This window comes from Natator depressus, chromosome 1, assembly GCF_965152275.1.
Source record: "Natator depressus isolate rNatDep1 chromosome 1, rNatDep2.hap1, whole genome shotgun sequence".
Classification (NCBI taxonomy): Eukaryota; Metazoa; Chordata; order Testudines; family Cheloniidae; genus Natator; species Natator depressus.
In genome coordinates this window covers 128,986,528-129,004,836 of record NC_134234.1, presented here as the reverse complement: position 1 = coordinate 129,004,836, position 18,309 = coordinate 128,986,528, and the positions used below count along the sequence as shown (strand labels likewise).

At 40.7% G+C, this 18,309-nt stretch overlaps 1 protein-coding gene across 4 annotated transcripts in view; it reads left to right on the top strand.

The window, feature by feature from the left end:
• The window catches only part of PNPLA4 (patatin like domain 4, phospholipase and triacylglycerol lipase), a 45,587-nt gene that overhangs the window by 15,191 nt on the left and 12,087 nt on the right, over positions 1 to 18,309 (top strand). For all 4 annotated transcript variants that reach the window (XM_074945746.1, XM_074945754.1, XM_074945763.1 and 1 more), the window contains 3 exons: positions 2,666 to 2,760; positions 2,944 to 3,079; positions 14,665 to 14,730. In XM_074945746.1, the coding sequence (XP_074801847.1) occupies positions 2,666 to 2,760; positions 2,944 to 3,079; positions 14,665 to 14,730 (297 nt within the window). The remainder of the gene's footprint in view (positions 1 to 2,665; positions 2,761 to 2,943; positions 3,080 to 14,664; positions 14,731 to 18,309) is intronic.

Below are 18,309 nucleotides of genomic sequence, written 5' to 3'. Positions count from 1 at the left end.
CATTAGCAAAAAAAAATTCCATCTGAGCCAAACCATGAACAAAGAATGTTACAAAGAACATTCCAACATAGACATATTTGATATCCATAAAAACAACTTTGTTAGACAAGTTAGGTTTTTTTCAAATATGGCTAAGTTAGACAAATCATAATTAGGACTTTATCCCACCCCTGATTACAGAGCTCTCGTGTGGGTTTCTGAATCTGAGGAGAGAGTCTAAAAGTGAGGTGAGCTGTAATTAGTGCTTGGTGAATAATGGATTTTTTCAGTTTGCTGTAAAATTAAAAAAAAAAAATTAAAAAAGTTTTGTTTTGCATTGAAGGGAAAATATTTTTTGAAAACTTCCTACAAATCAAAACGTTCCAGGAATGTCAAAACAAAACATTTCGACCCAGAAAATTTCATTTTACTTTCAGGCTTTTTGATTAAAACAAAGGAAAGGAGGACTAGATTCACAACTTTGGTAGTGAAGAAGTGGTGGTGGCTTAGCTCCCTTGTAAGATTTAGCCCAGTGGTTAGGGCACTCACTTGGGATGTGACACGTGCCGAATGTGATTTTCAAAAGTTCCTACGCAGGTTAAGCACTTAACTTTCACTAGTTTCTGCATCTTTAGGCATATCAATACTAAGTCACTTTTGCAAATGGAACTTGGGCTCCTAAGTCACACTGATGCTTTTGAATAGTTTAATATCTTATGACCATAACTTTGAGTAGTTGTAAACAGGAGATGTTCTTTTTGATGGCAAAAGTGAATAATTCTTATTATGACTAGATTCTGTCATACAAAACAATAGCCTGTAATACATAGTGTGTCCACACTTATTCACTTGAAATGAACAGGTGATTTGGAATTGGTAATGCCCTATAGAGCGCAATTTGTCAGTAGTTCCTATCTGATATCTGTTTGATCTGTGAGAAATAAGTTGGTCTCAGACATGTTAGAGTGAAGATTTGTTTCTAGTACAAATCTATCACAGTTGGCATTAATTCACACATATGTTGCCAGTCTATACAGAGAGCCTGAGTAGGGAGACTAAATTTTCCTCTGGCACTTAGGTGGGCCAGATTTAAGACACATGCAAGGTATGGGAAAGTTTTACTGCTGCCAGTGGTATATATCTCTTCTGTGGATAGCATGCCTTCTGTTTTCAGGGCTGTCAATCTTTACCTTTTCTGAGCGCTGATTTTATAACATGTTACACAAAGAAACAAACAAAAATCCCTGTAACCAGATGTCTCCAAATGGTTGATCCAAGACTCTATTTTTAATTTATTTATTTATTGCAACAAATTTAGTATTTCATCATGCAGAAAGCAAAAAACTCTAAACTATTTATAGACCACTCTAATGTACAACTGAGCACTTAAAGTGCATTTAGGTACAACATATTTCTTGAAAACCGGTTTTGAAAACTGGATAGCAGGTTCTTCGAGACACTAGAATCGGAATAACTCTTTTCACAAAATGGTATAGGAATTCATACAAATACAGTTTTGCTAATCTCAAGCATTCAAAGTCCAAAGTTAGACCCTCTGAAAATCGTCTTAAAAGCAAATAAATATTGGGTTCTTTTTATTTGCCTTCTGACAGTTGAGCTTCTGACATTTTAGGGTTCACATTTCTAAGCTTTGATCTGCAACAATGAGGTTTGGAAACTTAGGGTTTTTTTTTTTTAAAATTGATATTCTTACCTTTATAACATGACATCAAGACCTGGAACTTTAAGAAAAACACTAGATGTTGCAAGACTTGTCAATAAAATGGTGAGAGATAGCAGTATATTCCATACTTGTAAGTAAATATGAATTTAATATGTTGTCACAAAAATATATTTACTGTACATAAAGTAATTGTATTCAGCAGCTTCAGAGAACTGGCTCTTGTGGGTCAGATGCAATATTACCTTTATTCCATTGTAAATTGCTTGTATTTACTGAAGATTTACTCTCAGAATGTCTTTTATCTGCCAGTTTTGCCTACCCACTTCAGTTGTCACCAGTACTTGTTAATTTTTCCCAGCAACTGCAGAAATTTTGCTTTTGCATCAGTGAGGAAGGAGCCTTTAAATACCTTTTCAGTCTTTCTTTTTATACAGCTGTCGTGAAATACCTCATCTGTATCTTTATTGGTTAAGTGAATTTTAAGATGTCGCTTTCCATTGAAATTCCCTGATATAAAAGCTAACTTCTGCAATGTTACATGTCAGCGGATTCCTCATCTAATGGGTGATATTCATAGAAAATAAACAGGACACCTTTTGGATTTTTGTATATGCACACGCACACACACACACACACATACACATACATCAGGTGAAAGAAAAAATCCCTAAGGTATGCTGTTTATTTTCTATGAATATATAAATATATAAAACTTTCTTTTACATTTTTTCCCATGTGATATACACAAGTGAGATGGTGTGGTGTGGAGAAGTAATTCATTTGTCTTATTCACATCTGGTTTGTCTGTAATGGGACGTGAGCAAACATAGACTTCATCAGTTATCTTGTAACTCCTTTTTGGTAAAGTAAATGCTCATCAATTAATATGCTATGGATAAACCATTACACTACAATTATTTATTATTAATATTTGGTGTAATTCAGGTGGACATGGTTTTTAATAACTACATAACCTTTCATACCAAGCATTTTAATTTTCAGGAATGCGAAGCGTTTACCTATAACTTTGCAGAGGAAATTAGAAAACTGTACTTTGGTGCAGTGACACCAGGTTATGATTTCATGACACGACTTAGGTATGTATCTTAATGTACTTTTGTAAGTTCAATTCTATATAAAACTCAAAATTAGTGAAAATAGTGAGAAAGTATAGAAGGCTATTTGTACTATGGAAAGCTCAGCTTTCTTCCACTTCTGAAATATTTATAAGCTGTTCAATAATTAATGGTGAATAATGTTAATCATTTTCTTTATTATAGGGCAGGTATAGAGTCTTTTCTTCCTTCTAATGCTCATGAGATAGCAGAGAATCGTCTCTATGTATCAATTACCAACACTAAAAATGGAAAAAATTATTTGGTTTCAAATTTTGCCTCCAGGGAGGACCTCATTAAGGTAACAAAGTTGCATATCACTTCTGTAAATGAAAATGCATGCCTGTCTCCCAAAGTCTGGGACATCTTTTTTTTTTTTTTTTTTGTAATTTGATTAAATCCTATTCCTTTTACTCATTTGAGTAATCTCACTGACTTCAGTGGGACTGCCCACATAACCAAGGCAAGCAAAAATATAGTGGCACAGCAGCACCACTGTAGTTAAGGTTGTGTCACAACTTCTGTTTAAAGGTCAATGTTTTTAAGTCTTCTAAAATCAACATGCTTAATCAGATTCCTTTCAAATTTGGTGTGCCTCATGATGGTGCAGGATAAGGGTAGTGACCCAAATTTGGGCTAGGAGTTCCAGAGATACAAACCCTGAAAAAAACTAGCCATTTTTCAAAAAGTTTCTAGATAGTATGTTTTTGTACAGAGCAGGAGCTCAAACTATTGATGTGATGCAGATCAAATGGTCTCAGTCTGTTGAGTTTTACCCAAAGTTGTGCGTAGCACCCACTAAATCTTTGTGAGACCCAACTGAGAACAGTATTTAAGAAAATGTACATTATTTACAGACTGCATACAACAATACAAAAAAATGCCTACAAGATTTACATTCCTGCCATTTTATGGGCTTTAAAGCTCAACTCTTGTACATAAGAATGGCCATACTGGGTCAGACCAATGCTCCATCTAACACAGTGTCCTGTCTCTGACAGTGGCCAGTGCCAGATGCTTCAGAGGGAATGCACAGAACAGAGCAATTTATCAGGTGAACCATTTCCTGTCATCCAGTGCCATCTTCTGGTTTAGGGACACCCAGAGCATGAGGTTGCATCCCTGCACATCTTGGCTAATAGCCATTGAGGGACATATCCTCCATGAACTCACTTAATTATTTTTTGAACCCAGTTATAGTTTTGGCCTTCACAACAACCCATGGCAATAACTTACCTGGGTTGAGTATGCATTATGGGAAAAAGTACTTTGTTTCTTTTAAAGCAGCTGCCTGTTAATTTCATCAGGTGACCCCTAGTTTATGTGTTATGTGAAGGCGTAAATAATACTTCCCTATTCACTGCCTTTATACCATTCATGATTTTATACACATCAATTATATCACTCCTCAGTCTTCTTTTTTCTAAGCTTGAACAATCACAGTTTTTTTAATCTCTCCTTATATGGAGCTGCTCCATATCCCTAATAATTTCTGTTGCCCTTCTCTGTACTTTTCAAATTTTAATATATCTTTTTTTGAGATGGGACAACCAGAATTGCATTAATTATTTAGGTGTGGGGATACCATGGATTTTTATAGTGGCATTGTGATATTTTCTGTTTTATCATTTATCACTTTCTAATGGTTCCTAAGACGTTTAGCTTTTTTGACTAGTACTGCACATTGAGCAGATGTTTTCAGAGAACTATTCACAGTGACCACCAAGATCTTTCTTGAGTAGTAACAGCTAATTTAGAGTCAGTCATTTTGTATGTATAGTTGGGATTATTTTTTCCAACGTGCATTACTTTTCACTTATCAACACTCTAAGTGCTTTCAAATCTGATTGGTTACTCAGATTGCTTTGAAATTAGGTGTGTGTCATGGGAATGAAGGATAACATTGTGATCGAAATTTGGGGTCATTTGGCTGAGTGGTTCCTGAGTGAAAGAAACCCCCTGTCATGGGGTGAATGTATCCCATACTGGCCCAGCAACCAAAGAATTAATACAGGCACCGCGGGCTGCTACCGATTGGAAGCCTTGAAGCAGCTGGGAGGATAAAAGGGCTGGGAGGCAGAGCGGCGGGGCAGTTACCAGAGAAGTGAGCAGGCTGAAGAAAAAAGCTCCTGACAGCAAACTACTAAAGAGCTTCCCAGAAACAACAGTCCAGGAGCGGATTAACTGATTGACAGGGTGGGGAGCCTGCAAAGATCCAGGGAAAGGTAGGAAAAAGATCAGGGCATTGTCAGAGTCGAAGAATCCTGATTTTGCTTACCTGACTTGAAGGCCCTGACCTGGAACCCAGTGGAGTGGGCGCGCATGGGTTCCCATACCAACCTCCTGGCAGACTTGGATCTCAAGAAAAGTTTGTCAAACTCCTGTGCACCAGGATTGGACTCTCAGGCCCGGGCTCGGTAAGCCCTAGGGCTGTGCTACACTTGGCCAGATGGGCTCTGTTGCACTCCTGCACCATCCCATACCTCACTTTCCCCAAAATAAAAAATAGTTATTTCTTTCTGCTGCCTTGTACTGTTAAACTGAGAAATACCAATGACTGGAGGAATCACAGGCCCTGTGGAGATAGATGGCTGTGCGCTCACTCTTTAATTAACACATTTAAGGATGAGCTAACCACAAGCCTCCACTAAGATAAAAGGAGTTTTGGACTGAGTGGCTGGAGGTTGACCAGCCTCTTTATTATTCTGCTGTGTTCATAATAAACCTCCCCATAAAATAGAAACATGTTATATTTTAACAGAAACAACTGGTCACAAACAACATGAGTTATTAAATCTTTACTGCACAGAAACATCAGTGGGTATTCACTCACGGCAGTGGCATTGGCACACTCCCTCGAACTACCCAGCCATGCATGCAGCGACTTCATAGAAACCTTGTGATTTCTCATCCTTAAATGTGTTAATTTGAGTCATGGGTGGCAATTTTATTGTGAGTAATCAAAGTGTTTGGGGCGGGGGGGAATAGACATGTGACTGCTTCCTAGAACGGGAGGAAAGGAGTATTAGGGAGCAGAGGAATGGGTAAATAAGGCGTCAGAGGGTTTTGGGGCTGCAGTGAGTCAAGTTTTACCCAAGGTACTGTACGGCACCCATTAAGTTTCTGAGGGACTCCAGTGAAAGATGTTTAAGAACAGGTTCACTTATTTGCTTGTGCAGTCTAGTAGGATTACAGTGCATAAGCACCAATAAAGAAGAAAAAACATTAAGGTTTCTGTGAAGCCGCTTCATGCATGCCTAATGGGTTGGAGGGAGTGTGCCAATGCCATTGCCGTTAGTGAACACCCACTGATGTTTCTGTGCAGTAAAGATTTAATAACTCATGTTATTTGCAGCTGGTCTAACCAAAATTTTGGTTATATCAAGTGGGGAGGAACCAGGTACAGAGGACTTTGTGGTAGGAGGACAGGAGAGGGATTGCTGCTCTTGAGGGAGCGGGGAAATGAGGATGTGTTGGCAAGCCTTGGATTGTCTGAGAAAAGCTGTTTTACCAGTTTCTGAGAATAGGGAGGAGAATGGGGCTGGCAAGTGGCTACTTCTTGATCTCAGCGCAGATTTATGCGGTGTTTCCAAAGACACACAGGATGGGAGTGGAGAGAGGTGGCCTGTGTTGGCATCGTGTTTTGCCCACTCTGGCGCATCTAACTGATGGCTTAACAGGTTGTGACCTACCTAGAGCAGGGATGGGCAAACATTTTGGCCCAAGGGCCACATCTGGCTATAGAAATTGTATGGCAGGCCATGAATGCTTATGAAATTGGAGTTGGGGCGAGGACTGTGGCTGGGGGTGCAGGCTCTGGGGTGGGGCCAGAAATGAGGAGTTCAAGGTGTGGGAGGGGGCTCCTGGCTGGGGCATGGGGAATGGAGGGGTGCTCCGGCTGGGGGTGCGAGCTCTGGGGTGGGGCTGAGGATGTGGAGTTTGGGGTGCAGAAGGGTGCTCTGGGCTGGGACCGAGGGGTTTGGAGGGCGTGAGGGGTATCAGGGCTGCGGCAGGGGGTTGGGGCATGGGGAGGTGGCTCAGGGTGCAGGCTCAGGTGGTGCTTACTTCAAGTGACTTCAGGAAGCAGCGGCATGTCCCCCCTCTGTCTCCTAGGCGGAGGCGCGGGCAGGCAGCTCCGCTGCGTGCTGACCCATCTGCAGGTGCCACCCCTGCAGCTCCCATTGGTTGTGATTCCTGGCCAATGGGAGCTGCAGGGACGGAGCTTGGGATGGGAGCAGCATGCAGAGCCAGAGGGAGGACATGCCGTTGCTTCCAGGAGTGGCCCCCGACCCTGCTTCCCAGCTGGAGCTCCGGAGTGGGGCAAGCCCCAGACCCCGCTCCCCAGTGGGAGCTCGAGCACCGGATTAAAGTGGCTGGTGGGCTGGATCCAGCCCACAGGCCGTAGTTTGCCCACCCCTGACCTTGGGGTTGTGGTGATTCACTTGGGAGACAATGATCTGCGTTTTATTCCTGATGTGCATTTCATATGTTATATTAAGAGCGGATTAAGACTGCATCATAGATTTGTGTCCAGCAGCAGTGATTGGTTTCTCTGAGTTGGCTGAGTGTTTGAATAACTGCTACACTGACAATATGATTAATATTAATAAGTGTTGGTAGAACATTAAATCAGGAAATTGGAGGGTTTATGGCTGACTGAAAATATTTACTGTATGGCAAAGAAAAACTGCAAGCTCTGCCACCTCCCTGTTTCTCAGAGATGGGGTACATCTGTTGGGCAGGGGTCTCGCTCTCTCTCTCAAACAGAAAACTGTCAGTATTTTAGAAGAGAAATCCTGTCTGTGATTTCTCTCACCAGCCCTTCCAAACTCCACTGCCCAACCATTCTGAGTCATGACCTGTAATGTCTACGTGTATCTATGCAGCTACAGACATTGTAGCTGGCACATGCATTGGTGCTTGAACTGTGCCATGAAGTGGCTGTGGAGCAGCACAAGAGCTTGCTGAACCATGCTGCTGGTGCACATATTCATCATTCTGGCTATGAGCCCTTGGTCCTGCTCCCTGTTCACCCTCTTTATCCAGGAACTTCTTGAGCTGTCTCTCCTCATGGAGTGTGCCCCTCTCCTGCTTAGTTTTCTTAAAAGCAAGGTGCTGTTTGCTCCTCCTTGGTCCTCCTCCTGATCCCGCTGCTGGCTAATTGTGACACTCAGAGTTCTAGGTGAGAGGCTTGGCCCAGCAGGTGAGGAAGTGCCTGCCAATGGAATGAAACAGTAAATTAATTATATTGCCATTGGGGGAAGGAAGAGAATCTCCTCATTTTGCTTTCTTTCTGTACACAACCACACAATTTGCAACATTTTGGAATACTTATATATCATTCCTTCATAAATTCTCACGTATAGCCATTTTCTTGTCTACCATTGGGAGCCTTGTGCGCGCACACACTGTGGTAAGTAACATTGATTTTACTTTAATTAAAAGAAAAAAGTTGGATCTAGGTGAGAGATGGTGGGTTAAAGTCATATTTCAGGGATATTTACCAGTACTGGCTTAGACTTTGTTTCATGCAAGGGAAGCTCTCTAATATTTCAGAAATACGAGAATGGGGAAAAAAAGTAATTTTCGCAAGTGGTAGGGTCCCATCAGTGTATGCAGTGGACCTGGTGATTGTGAAGGGGTTCACTTGCTGCACGATTGCTTTCTTGTGACCAGGCATGATACAGCAGCTCTTTCCCCATATAGTACCCCTTGCTGACAGTCGCTCTGTCAGTGTAGTGGTCTCTGTTCCCAAAATTTGGCCCTCCAGCGAGGTCAAGCTTTACTCCACCCCATCTGGGTTAACAGAGAATCCAACCTAACTATAATCCAGTGACTTTACAACCAGTTTGCCATCTGTCTCTGGGTTCTTTATGCCCCTTACGTCAAGGGCTTTCACCCCAACTTCCTTAATGGCTGGTAGGGGAGCCCCGGCCCTCCCTCTTCTCTAGGTTCCAGCTCACAGCCAAAGTCTGCTCCCTTAGGCCACGGATCAGTGGGTAGTGATCGATCTATTGGGGAGCTCTCTGCCGTCGACTCCAGAACTCCACCATGGCGAGAGGAGGAAGCGGAGTCGACGGGGGAGCGGCGGCTATCGATCCTGCGCCGCGAGGATGCAAAGTAAGTGATTCTAAGTCGATCTAAGATACGTCGACTTCAGCTATGCTTTCTCGTAGCTGAAGTTGCATATCTTAGATTGATTTCCCTCCCCCCCAGTGTAGACCAGGCCTTAGAGTCCTTGCTGCTTCCCTGCACTCTTCTATTCTCCAGAGAGTGATTGCAGACTCTCTTCCTGCAGCCCTCTTCTGTTTCAAATTTCCTGGCTTTTTAATCACCACCCAGCCCCTCCCCAGCTGGGTTTCATCATCAATTAAGCTTGCCTGTCTCTCTCACGAGGTGCTGCCGGGTATGTTAGTTAGCCTCAGGCTGACAGTAACCCCTTCGGGGCCTGTGTGGGGTACACCCACATCACAGTGACTTAGCACCCCATTGGTGAGTGTAGTGGTTTAGTAAGCTACCGGGGGGGTCTCAGAAAGTTCTCTCTACCCAGAAATCTAAAACATTGTCTTGAATTCCTGTTCCATAAAACATTTTCCTTAGGGCTGTCAATTAATTGCAGTTAACTCATGCCAATAACTCAAAAAAAATTAATTGTGATTAATCACACTGTTAAACAATAGAATACCAATTGAAATGTATTAAATATTTTGGATGTTTTTCTATGTTTTCAAATATATATTACAACGCAATACCAAGTGTACAATGCCCACGTTTTATTATTTGTATTACAAATATTTGCACTGTAAAAATGATAAACAAAAGAAATAGCATTTTTCAAGTTACCTCATACAAGTATTGTAGTGCAATCTCTTTATCGAGAAAGTGTAACTTACAGATGTAGGCTCTAAAGTTTTACATTGTTTTGGTTTTGAGTGTAGTTATGGAACAAAAAAAATCTAGAAGTCCACTCAGTCCTACTTCTTGTTCAACCAATCACTAAGACAAACCAGTTTGTTTACATTTATGGGAGATAATGCTGCCTTCTTTTTGTTTACAATGTCACCTGAAACTGAGAACAGGCATTCGCATGGTACTTTTGTAGCTGGCGTTGCATGGTATTTACGTGCCAGATATGCTAAATATTCATATGCCCTTGTATGCTTCGGCCACCATTCGAAAGGACATATGTCCATGCTGATGATGCTCTTCAAAAAAATAATGTGTTAATTAAATTTGTAACTGAACTCCTCAGGGGAGAATTGTACATCCTTGCTCTGTTTTACCTGCATTCTGCCCTATATTTCATGTTATAGCTGTCTCAGATGATGACCCAGAACACATTCGTTTTAAGAACACTTTCACAGCAGATTTGACAAAATGCAAAGGAAGGTACCAATGTGAGATTTCTAAAAATAGCTACAGCACTTGACCCAAGGTTTAATAATCTGCAGTGTCGACCAAAATCTGAGAGGGATGAGATGTGGAGTATGTTTTCAGAAGTCTTAAAAGAGCAACGCTCAGATGGGGAAACTACAGTACCGAACCACCCAAAAAGAAAATCAACCTTCTGCTGGTGGTATCTGACTCAAATGATGAAAATGAACATGCGTCGGTCTGCATTGTTTTGGATCATTATCAAGCAGAATCCGTCATCAGCATAGACGCATGTCCTCTGGAGTGGTGGTTGAAGCATGAAGGGACATAAGAATGTTTAGCATATCTGGCACGTAAATATCTTGCAACGCCAGCTACAACGGTGCCATATGAACGCCTGTTCTCACTTTCAGGTGACATTGTAAACAAGAAGCAGGCAACATTATTTCCTGCAAATTATAGCTAAACTTTTTGTCTAAGCTATTGGCTGAAGTAGGACTAAGTAAATTTGTAGGCTTTAAAGTGTTTATAATAATGCAGTTATTTTTTTGTACATAATTCTACATTTGTAAGTTCAACTTTCATGATAAAGAAATTGCACTATTGTATTAGGTGAATTGAAAAATACTATTTCTATTGTTTTTTACAGTGCAAATATTTGTAATAAAAAATAAATGTAAAGTGAGCACTGTACACTTTGTATTCTGTGTTTTAATTGAAATCAATGTATTTGAAAATGCAGAAAACATCCAAAATATTTAAATAAATGGTATTCTGTTACTGTTTAACAGCATGATTAATCCCATGATTAATCGGAATTAATTTTTTAATCACATGATTAATTGCAATTAATTTTTAAATATTTGACAGTCCTAATTTTCATGCAGCGCCTTCCAGGAGTGGAACAAAATAAGGACCACAATTAACAAACTTTAGGATTAGAATGCAGACTATTATTGGGGGCAGAGTTGATTCCTACCGGCTCCCCCTCCCCAGCCTGGAAACAGAAAATCCAGGGTGAGGCACGGCAAAAGAATGCCTGCTGCATGAAGAATCATGGCCTTCCAACGAGAAAATAGGATGAAAAAGTACTTAAAGTAGATATTGTTATTGCTATATGGGACAATAATTTGCTACCCAAAGCATACATATGCAGCATTACATAGGCATTGCAGATACAACAACAAGCTGTAATTCCAAAAATATATAGCACTCATGCCTGTTAGTCTTTAAGGGTTTTGGAAGCTTTAATTGAAAGCAAAGTTAGACAAAAAAAATTCTTCTCGTCATCCTTTTTTGAAAGCCCATGGCAGACAGGTGGGAGTGGGTGCTATGCAAATCTCTTACGTAATGCCCTCAACCTAGGGTATAAACACCGTAGCATGTAACATCCTCCTCCATAGCAATAATGTTACTGATCCTAACCTGGAAATCCTGCCCTCACAAACCAAAGGTTTAACCATATGGCAATAATAATAAAAACAACAGGGTTGACTCTTACTGGGCTGAGTATTGATTCCCTGGCCCTGCTCTGCTTTCTTTCCAGGCTGGTCCTTGGGTTCATCTCTAAACAGGTCCTCAGAAAATTGACCCAAAATGTTTACTTAACCCATCCTGATGAAGAAGGTGCTATTGAATTTGGCCCCCTGTGTTTCTGTAAATTTTGCTAAAAAGAATTCCTTAAACGTATGTATGTCCCTTTGCTGTCTTCTTAAATATTTGTTTCACGATTTTCTCTTATTCACTGAAACCCACTTAAAAAAAAAGAGATCATGTGGTGACCAGTGTTGAAGGTAGATCAGGGTAGTAGAGGGAGTTCACCATATTTGGTCACTGCCTTCATGGGTCTTGATGTCAGATGTCAGTGTAGCATTGTATCATCTCATGGTCACATGGCAGAATAAGAGGAAGAGAAGGACACATCTAAAGGAAGTTCTTGTGTTCAAACAGGCCTATACACTGCCAAAAAAAAAAATGTGCATGTGTACAGTATGTCGAGCTCGAAGGGGGCACATCTCTGGTGCTTTCCAACATTTTCTTCTAAATGCCACCATGTAGACTTGGTCATGATTGTGAATGTGTGCTGATCTGAAAACAAATAGGAATGAGGATTCTTGAGGTAGTTGGGGAAGGGGTTCTTCCCCAAAACCTCTTAAAATATTGCATACAATCTTCTGTATTTTAGGCAATTAATATTTGAAAATATTTTATTTAAAATCCATAGGGGGTAGATGGGCCAACCAGTGGCATGTGTGGTAGGGTTCCTTCTTTCCCTGCGTTTCTGAGCATCTGTTGGATTCGATTGGTGCTGCTTAAAATCCAGCTACTTGTTTAGATCAGCACTTAAAATCAGCACTTAAAATCCAGCTACTTGTTTAGATCTCAAAGTATGAATTTAAAAGGCCATTATTTAAGTGCCAGTTTTTAATATCTTGCTAAATCTGTCAATATTCAAAATTGGTGGGCTATTTTTGTTGAAGAAGAAAGCAGAGAACTTCAGCTGTCTGAAACTGAATCTGAGCATGAAAGAGGTGGTGCAGATGGGCAAAGGAAAGTATTTTGATGAGTTTGCTTCCAGTCTACAGTCTCCTTTGGTTGAAGGTTCATATTTACAGTTGGTCAATTCAGTATGTAGTCCAGGAGTACTCTTGGATTCCTCAGTGACTCTGAGCTCTCACATAACAAAAGCCACAAGTAATGCTTTCTGCCATTTCTGGTTGGCTAGGAGACTGCATTATCCTGGTGGGCAAACAGCTTGCCTCAGTTATTGATGTCTTCCTCATCTCTCAGCTGGACTACAGCAATGCAGTATAATTGGGTGTGAAGTCTTCAGTGCTTAGGAAAGCCCAACTAGTACAAAACGGTACAGGGCATCTTCTCAGCAACACAGCCTACAGTGAGCATATCAGACCTGTCCTCCACTGGTTTCTCATAGAACTTTGTGTCAAGTTCAGGGTTTCAGTCCTTCTCCTCAAAGCACTCCATGGTATGGGCCTGGGATATCAAAAAGATCATGTCAACAACTCCATTCCTATGATACAGTGTAACTCTTGACAGTAAGAGTGTAGCTTGTCTGTGCAGGAAGTAGAACTTTCTTGGGTGGTAGTCCAGGACTGTGGAATGAAGACTAAGGAACATCACAGACTTCACCACTTTCTGCTCCAAGTGCAAGGCATATTTCTTTTATTTTGTCTTCTCTAATATAAATACCTAGCAACAGGTATATTAAAAAACAAAACTACCAAAACAAGACACTCCACTGCACTTGTTTCTCCCCCTGGAGAGTGGATGAGAGACCTGAACATGACAGATGTGTAGTCACATTGCTTAGTGCACTGCCGGAAGGAACTCAGATACTATGGTGATGAGTGCAGTATAAAAACCTATGTAGAATAGAGTAGAATAGTTATGTCCTTTGTTCTGGAGAGAAGATAGGTGAACAGCAATCTGCAGTGAATGCATGTTCTCTATTACAGTAGCGAGTGCTGAAAAGTGTAGAGTTAGTTCTCTAGGCATGTGCTGCATTGCAGTGTATTTCTCTAAGCTAGAAAACTACAAACTGTTGCCTTGGGAACTACTCTGCTCTTGTAATTTTTGACTAGTTATATGCTTGATGTGTCCATAACACTTGGCCCTGATGATTGTAACTACTGTTAGCAGTGAAAAGGGTTGTAATAGTAAAACATCAATAATTACAAAGAATTGCTTAGTGGAATACAAAGATATTATTTTTTGGCTGCTTTTTTAAATTGAGTTGTTTTTGCACATGTGAGTGTAATCTTTGTGTATCACTTTTACGAGAGCCAAAATCCAGTCGGTTATTTAGTCTAACCTAATGTAAGTTCATATAGTAACTTGTCGCTGTCATTCTGCAATAGTTCAGCACACAAAAAAAAAGAAAAAGTATTCATTTAGGTGGATGGTATACATATGTGAATTTTAAGGCTATCATTTATAAAAGTGCAATTCCTGTCATACTGCATTATTATTCAGAAAAACTGATGTATTAGAAAGAAAAACACTATGTCAAAGTATCTGCTAAATGCCTGTCTTTTGCCAGTTCTAGCTTCACTTTTCAGTATTGAACTATGAATAACATACAGTTTGTTTACAATCTACATATATTTAGATTTTAATCTATATTAAGAAATTGTGATTTTGTAGCAACATGAAAGAATAAAGTAAATCTAAAATTAGTTTGGATTCTTCTAAACCAAACATTATTAAATCAATGATAGAATAATTGATTTGTACCATGTGCACTCTCTGAGATTCCTATTTATAATTTAACTAAAATAACAGTCCTGAACTCTTAATCGCATTTTGACATATAGTACATAGCAGATATTGAGATGAATATGTTTTTAAATGGTTATTGTGAAGTAGATGGAACTAACATGTTGAATAATGATTATTGTATTGACTGGTGAAGATTACATGACACACAAAAGAAAATATTAATATTTTCAGATTTATTTTACTGTCACCTTTTTTGCCTTTTCTCCTCTCTAGGTCCTCCTAGCCAGCAGTTTTGTGCCAGTGTATGCAGGAATTAAAGCAGTGGAATATAAAGGAGAGGTAATATTGTGATGTTTGAAGACTTGTGTATTTAATTGCAAAAGCACTCTTCACTTGTGACATCAAAATCTCAGATGGATTTGGGGGGTGGAGGGAAGGGAGAATCACAAGCCTGTTGTTTTGTTACACACTGAGGGTTATTTATTTAACACTGTAGATGAAAAGAGCATTCGAGGAAGTCATTGCAATCCATTCTTATACAAACATAGCGAATGCCAGAGACACTATGCATTTGGAAATGGTAGTGACCTGAAAGCAGCATTCTTAAAATGTTAATATAATATCCAGTTGTTTATCTAGTTTGCTGGGCTGCTAATGATTACAGTATTGTTTGACGCACAAAAATCTCTAGGTAATTTCTTCCTTCTAAACATTGTAGTTGGATTCAGTTGAGATGTACCAAAATGTTAATGTTACGTTTAGTGTTTTTCCTCCCATCAGATCTTTTCCAGAATAAGGTCAAATAAATAATTTTGCCCTTCATTGAAATGGATTCATCTTTGGCAATTTAGTTTCTGGCTGCCAAAAGAAAGCTTGAGTTCATTTCCTGGTTGTGGGAATGATGTATGTAATAGTGTCTTGTACAATTCAACTCCACTGACATCATATCTGGCACATAAGAGCACCACCCTGAGTCAGGGGGGTCAGACCATGACGAAAGGTCCCCCAGAAATTCAGTAGCAGCCTCACTTTTTGCCAGATGGAGTCATTTGGATGTTGATCTTGTTTTTACAGTTTAGGGTAAATACACTGGATGTCAGAAACACTCTCTATTACTTGAAAGGGACAGATTCTCTTTGTAAATCTAAGGCTATATCTATACTGCATCAATTGTGGCAGCACGTAGGGTATGTGTAGCTACATGCCACAGTGAAAAACCACAGTGCCACAGTGTGTCCACATTGTAATGTGTAGCTACACATATCAGTGAAAGGCTCTGCCAAGGGGAAGGCAGTGGGGAAAGACTCGGGCAGCAGAGAGCTGGCAGAGCCTTTCCCCACTGCTGGAGTCTTTCTCTGCTGCCAGAGAAGGCTCCAGTAGGGGAGAGACAGGTTACTACACTGCTAAAAAGAGCAGTGTAGATGGGGAGGCACTGCTTGGGCAACTATAGAGCCACGCAGGTTATATACCTGGGTACATACGAACAGGCTTCAGGTCTGTCTTTTCTTGTCTAATCAGTCCCTCACGGTCTACAATGCTATTTTACCCCTGCTATGGGGCTAGCTTTTTATATTCTATACACTAAGAAGTTTGCAGTGTGGATCTACCTTAGTTTTTTTGGTGTTTGGCAAGAAGTTGAAAGGCTAGGCCATTTCAGTTCAGAAGTTACCTGGTGTGGCTCAGTTAGCATTGTCCAAGAGGACTTAGATTCCATTCCACTAAAGGAAGGGCAGCCACTGCTGCTTGCCTATGTATTATGCCAGTCACTGAAATATGCACAGCTCTTGCTTCGTGGTCAATTCAGACTTTTATGTAGCTCTGTTCTCTCAATTCAGAAGCTAAATATGTGGACAATTTGGGGGAAGTAATACTTCATTTGTTTAGGAGTACTCAGTCTTCCTCCTGAAACTTGTTGCTGATCAACAAGTGGAGAGCAACAGAAGATTATTGCCTTTGATGTGGAGGGGAATTTATAGGCAATTAGAGAGTGTGGGGTCTTTCACCGTCTGTTCCAGAATGCTTAAAGAGTGGATGAGACGTGCAAAAATTTTACTGCTTGGTGATGGTTCTGTGGCTCATGAAGCAAAGCATGTAACTCTTAAAGAATGGCTCTGCAGATGCAATATATTTTGAAAATTACATTTACTGGTATATGTAGCTTCCATTAAGCCCAGTCCTCATGCTTTGCATCCTCAATTTGAGTTTCTGGGTTGGTTTTCATTGCTCACTATTTCAGAATTTCCCCTATCTTTGAACCACTTATTCAGAAGTTTTTGCATTTTCAATCAGTGTTCATAGCTCTAAAGATACTGTGTAATAGCAGGTTACAGAGTAGCAGCCGTGTTAGTCTGTATCCGTAAAAAGAAAAGGAGGACTTACAAATTTATTAGAGACTAACAAATTTATTAGAGCATAAGCTTTCGTGAGCTACAGCTCACTTTATCGGATGCATACAGTGGAAAATACAGTGGGGAGATTTTATATACACAGAGAACATGAAACAATGGGTGTTACCATACACACTGTAACAAGAGTGATGAGGAAAGGTGAGCCGTCAGGAACAGTATCCCCAATAATGTCACGGCAAACCTGGTGGCTGAACTTTGTGACTTTGTCCTCACCCATAACCCCATTCACATTTGGGGACAGTGTATACCTTCAAATCAGCGGCACTGCTATGGGTACCCACATGGCCCCACATTTTATAAGTTGACTTAGAACAACGCTTCCTCCGCTCTCGTCCCCTAATGCCCCTACTCTACTTGCGCTACATTGATGACATCTTCATCATCTGGACCCATGGAAAAGAAGCCCTTGAGGAATTCCACCATGATTTCAACAATTTGCATCCCACCATCAGCCTCAGCCTGGACCAATCCACACAAGAGATCCACTTCCTGGACACTACGGTGCTAATAAGCGATGGTCACATAAACACCACCCTATACCGGAAACCTACTGACCGCTATACTTACCTACGTGCCTCCAGCTTTCATCCAGACCACACCACACGATCCATTGTCTACAGCCAAGCTCTACGATACAACCGCATTTGCTCCAAGCCCTCGGACAGAGACAAACACCTACAAGATCTCTGTCAGTCGTTCTTACAACTACAGTACCCGCCTGCTGAAGTGAAGAAACAAATTGATAGAGCCAGAAGAGTTCCCAGAAGTCACCTACTACAGGACAGGCCTAACAAAGAAAATAACAGAACGCCACTAGCTGTCACCTTCAACTAAAACCCCTCCAACGCATTATTAAGGATCTACAACCTATCCTGAAGGATGACCCAACACTCTCACAGATCTTGGGAGACAGGCCAGTCCTTGCTTACAGACAGCCCCCCAACCTGAAGCAAATACTCACCAGCAACCACACAACAAAAACACTAACCCAGGAACCTATCCTTGCAACAAAGCCCATTGCCAACTGTGTCCACATATCTATTCAGGGGACACCATCATAGGGCCTAATCACATCAGCCACAATATCAGAGGCTCATTCACCTGCGCATCTACCAATGTGGTATGTGCCAGCAATGCCCCTCTGCCATGTACATTGGCCAAACTGGACAGTCTCTACGTAAAAGAATAAATGGACACAAATCAGACGTCAAGAATTATAACATTCAAAAACCAGTTGGAGAACACTTAATCTCTTTGGTCACTCGATTACAGACCTAAAAGTTACAATTCTTCAACAAAAAAACTTCAAAAACAGACTCCAATGAGAGACTGCTGAATTGGAATTAATTTGCAAACTGCATACAATTAACTTAGGCTTGAATAAAGACTGGGAGTGGATGTGTCATTACACAAAGTAAAATTATTTCCCCTTGTTTATTTCCCCTCCTACTGTCCTTGTCAACTGCTGGAAATGGCCCACCTTGATTATCACTACAAAAGGTTCCTCCCC